The sequence below is a fragment of the Diachasma alloeum genome, unplaced genomic scaffold (genome assembly GCF_001412515.2).
Source record: "Diachasma alloeum isolate Michigan unplaced genomic scaffold, Dall2.0 Dall_scaffold_00547, whole genome shotgun sequence".
In the NCBI taxonomy this organism is placed as follows: domain Eukaryota; kingdom Metazoa; phylum Arthropoda; class Insecta; order Hymenoptera; family Braconidae; genus Diachasma; species Diachasma alloeum.
This window is the reverse complement of record NW_021680679.1, coordinates 438,123-442,092: the sequence shown is the minus strand read 5'-3', so window position 1 is coordinate 442,092 and position 3,970 is coordinate 438,123. Positions and strand designations below refer to the sequence as shown.

The 3,970-nt window shown below is 41.0% G+C and overlaps 1 protein-coding gene across 1 annotated transcript in view; it reads left to right on the top strand.

The window, feature by feature from the left end:
• The first annotated feature begins 504 nt into the window (after nucleotides 1–504).
• LOC107043135 (UBA-like domain-containing protein 2) overlaps nucleotides 505–3,970 on the top strand; it is a 9,016-nt gene continuing 5,550 nt past the window's right edge. Inside the window, exon 1 of the mRNA XM_015264460.2 lies at nucleotides 505–1,220. Coding sequence (XP_015119946.1) covers nucleotides 1,113–1,220 — 108 coding nt within the window. The 5' untranslated portion in view covers nucleotides 505–1,112. The remainder of the gene's footprint in view (nucleotides 1,221–3,970) is intronic.

The window sequence follows — 3,970 nt, the reverse complement described above, 5'->3', positions numbered from 1 at the left end:
ACTCTGGTCATCAACTCTGGTTTTCAGTTGAAATTGGAATTGTTAATTTACGCAATAATAGGATTGCATTGACGATTTTTTCTCAACTCGCAAAAATCTTCAAACAATTTGCTATCGATTGGTCATAAATTTTTTTGGAAATAATGAAATAGAGGGGATAACGCCTTTTTTTTCAGAGGTGATTTTTCAAAAATTTATTTAAAAAAAAGTACTAACTAGCAAATGTTTTTTATCAGCTCGCGATTTTCTTCAAAACTACTTCAATGAGGAAAAAAATAAAAATTTGGAATATCTATACATGAGGGGCTAATTGATCGGATCTCCGTCCTCACATCCCATTGACTCAAAAATCCAACCCCCCGCGCGGCGATCGCATTGTATTCCCCCAGCTCCGCCAATGTAACCCCCCGCCCTCTCCGACCAATCGCCCGCCGCTCCCCACACGCACCCAACCCCCGACAACGCGGTGGGGAGTGCGTACGCCGGGCAGAATGCTACCAAACACGAGGGAGTGAGTACGCCTCAAAATTTTCGTGTTCCCCGTGGCTGACGTCACACTAATCTCATTCCCTCACAGTTTCCACCGAAAAAAGCGTTGAACCGCTGTCTTCCGCGTCCCCTCCCCGCCGCGGGGATGCCTCTAGTCCCCTGAATCCGCGATTCCTCAATCGTCAACGGCCATCGGCTTCGCCAGCACCGACGAAAAATCAAATTAACAAGTAAACATTTCGCCATCGGAGAGGGAGAAAAAAAAGTTGAAGGAACGCTCGCGTCTCGGTCACATTCCCCTCTCCCGTGCACAAATATCTCCGTCTCCCTTCATCGTCGCCTGTGCTCTCGCGCGTGTGTTGTGTGTGTGTGGGTGCGTGTGTGCTGTGCTCAGTGTTTTTTTCCCGCAGTCTCCACTCATAAGCATACGCCAGTATTTATTATTGCCGCTGTTGTTATTATTATTCGTGAAAGATTGCGCGCAGCGCCATTCGGTGATTGTTGTTGGACGTTTGTTTTGCTCGGCGAGGTGAGGGTTTTCGGGGCATTGTTATCGGCGCATTGATACCGGGATTTATTGTCGGTTTGGGGGAATAACAACAACACAAGTGGACGAAAAAAAAATGGACGCCCTGCGAGAGCAGGTGATGATCAATCAATTCGTGCTGGCCGCGGGTTGCGCTAGGGAACAGGCGAAACAATTGTTGCAGGCCGCACATTGGCAGTTTGAGGTGAGTTATGGGTACTATTTTTTTTTCTCACTGGGACGATTGTTTAGTTTATCGGGGGGCACTTTCGATCTCTGCGGCTCGGGCCTCTCTCTCGCTCGCTCGGGCTTTGTTGGGGTTACGGACAGAGCCGCGACGATTCTCGTACGTAAACAAAGCCGTAAAATGGCCGACGAGTCGATCACCAGGAGTACACGGTTTTACGATTTTTTGAGGAGGAGAATAAAAATAGGCGGTGAGTCGCCGATGAGGGGCTTTCTGCGGTTGAGGGGCGAGGGGGTTTGGGGGATTTATGTAATGATTGTCGGGGACTGACGGGATTAATGGGAGTTTGGAGGACGGGGGACTGCAAGGAAGAAAAATTTGGTAGAAAAACTTGCGAATTCGGGGGACGATTCTGATGGATTTCTGTTGAACTTTCTGTTGAGGGGTTAAGAGCCACATGAGTCAGGGGATGACCAAGGCCTTTTGGAAATTGAACGCAATTCTTCCTACGATTCGGGGAGTAGGAAGACTAGCGCTCAATTTTTTTCAGATTTTTTCGACTGCCCTGTTCGGAGATATGATTTTTTCTTTTTTTTTAATATATCGGCCAATTTTAGTTTATGATAGATGAGAATTTACCATTTTCGATCATCTATGATAAGAAGATTTTGAGTATTTTTTTGAGTCCCTAGGTCCTCACAATACCGAATGTAAAAAAAAATTGGAAAACTTTAATTTTCAAAATTATGTCATCTTTTATTTTTCTCGTCTTTTTTCAGTAGCTCTTACAATCAAAGCAAGTATTTTGAGCCGTCAGACAACTTGGGTTTCGTCCTGGATCTATTTCAATCTCCGCGAAATTGTTTATAAGCAATACGACTGATGAGAACCACATGTCCCAATTCGTCAGCTGTTAAATTTTCATATTACAATAAATGATTTGCTCATGTTCTAATTCCTATGCTCACTGAATAAAATTTTAATTATAATTACAATTCAATTCCTTGTAGAACACACGTTAGAGTGTGAATTTCTGGAATTCAATGTTTGTTGATACTCTGGTAAAAGTGCGTGCCCGCACTGTTATCAATTTTTAGTTAGTTCACACGGTAATTCAATTAATCTGTTGTTCATCTCATCAATATAATTCCGTGCTTAGAATATTGTCATCTCGTGTTTTCAGCACCAAATTCAAAATTAAAACTTCATTTAGAATATTGAGTCACAGCTTCTTTTTATTCATATCAGAAATTTTGTATTTGGATATCAATATTATTTGTTCAAAGTGAAAAAATCGATCACCATTCTCACTATATTGCATTCAGATTCTCCTATCCTTAACGTCAAAAACGTGAGATAATCTCATAATTCTAGCTATTAATTCTAATCAACTTTGTTCGAAGAAAACCTTAGTAAACGCAATATTAAGAAAGTAGAATTATTCTATTTTCCTCTGACCCAAATGATTTGGACAATTACGATTCGTTTATTCATGTTTCATAGAATGATATTCAATTCTCTTGTGTTTGTCGGGCTTCATGAAAATTCGACGCATGACGATTGTACTCATGAAAACCGTCTTACTTTCTCCATTCGTTCGACATATCCACCATGTTCAAGCTTTCATTTTCGATTCGACATATTACCCATGTTTTTTTTCAGAAAGAGAATAATCCCTACATATGTACATCTCCTGTATTTTCGAAAATTCGTTTTGGAATAATCGTCAATTCACAAAATCTCACGCATCTCCTTATTCCCTACAAAATTCTTGAAATTGTCTATCTTTAAAGCGCATGAAGACCACGCGTTGCGATACGAAACTATTTTACTACCGAGCAAACTGCCTTCTATCGACATTCTTCTAGATCACGGATGTATCAATCCTACCATTAAATAATCCGCTCCCAGACGATCGATGTTTAAACCCGCCGAGCGTTAATAATCCAATCACCGGATCGCGTTCCCGGAGGCCTTCCTGTCATATGGAAATGACATTATGCAAGTTGTTAAAAAAACCGTACCATGAAGTTTACTTCTACGCCTAATTTTCATGTAACAACACTATACAGCCACGAGAATATTCAGATTTACGGGCAAATCATGTGGAGAACGGCACCGTCGATATATCGAAGCTATGAGCAATTTTGTTGTCACCACAGCTGTGATTATTCAATGTTATCGCCACCGAGTAAGGTCGACGTACAATATTGTGTTCACAGTGATATAGTTCGGCCCTTGATGTGGAAACACAATGTGTGGCCTCTAGATTCTGTTTTCTCCATCAATTCACTAATTCCGGGATTTTTTTTCTCCCGCAAAATTTATCGGATCTTTTACCCCCCCCCCCCCTTTTGTTCCATACTATTTGTTTCCCGCAAATTAATTATAATTTGCCGACATTTCTTTCACAAAAACTCATACTAGCACTGATTTTTTCCCCTTTCAATTTCCGAAATCAATTTTATTTACGACGAAAACATTCAATATTTATTTTTTTTTCATTATAATTCTCAGTGGGTGGGTGTAATGTTGACAATGAAAAAAAAATGATGGTACAGCTGTTACAATAATGTTGAGAGGGGATAATCCTTTGTATTGTGAATGAGTGATGACTCAAGCCGGTGATATGACATGAAATGGATTTGGAATCTGTGAACTTTCGTATCGGATATTTGTTTTGATGAGAATTATTATTTAGGAGCTTTCTATTTTGTTTACTACCGGGCTTGGCTCCCTGCTCGCTTCGCTCGCCAGTCGGGGGAGGG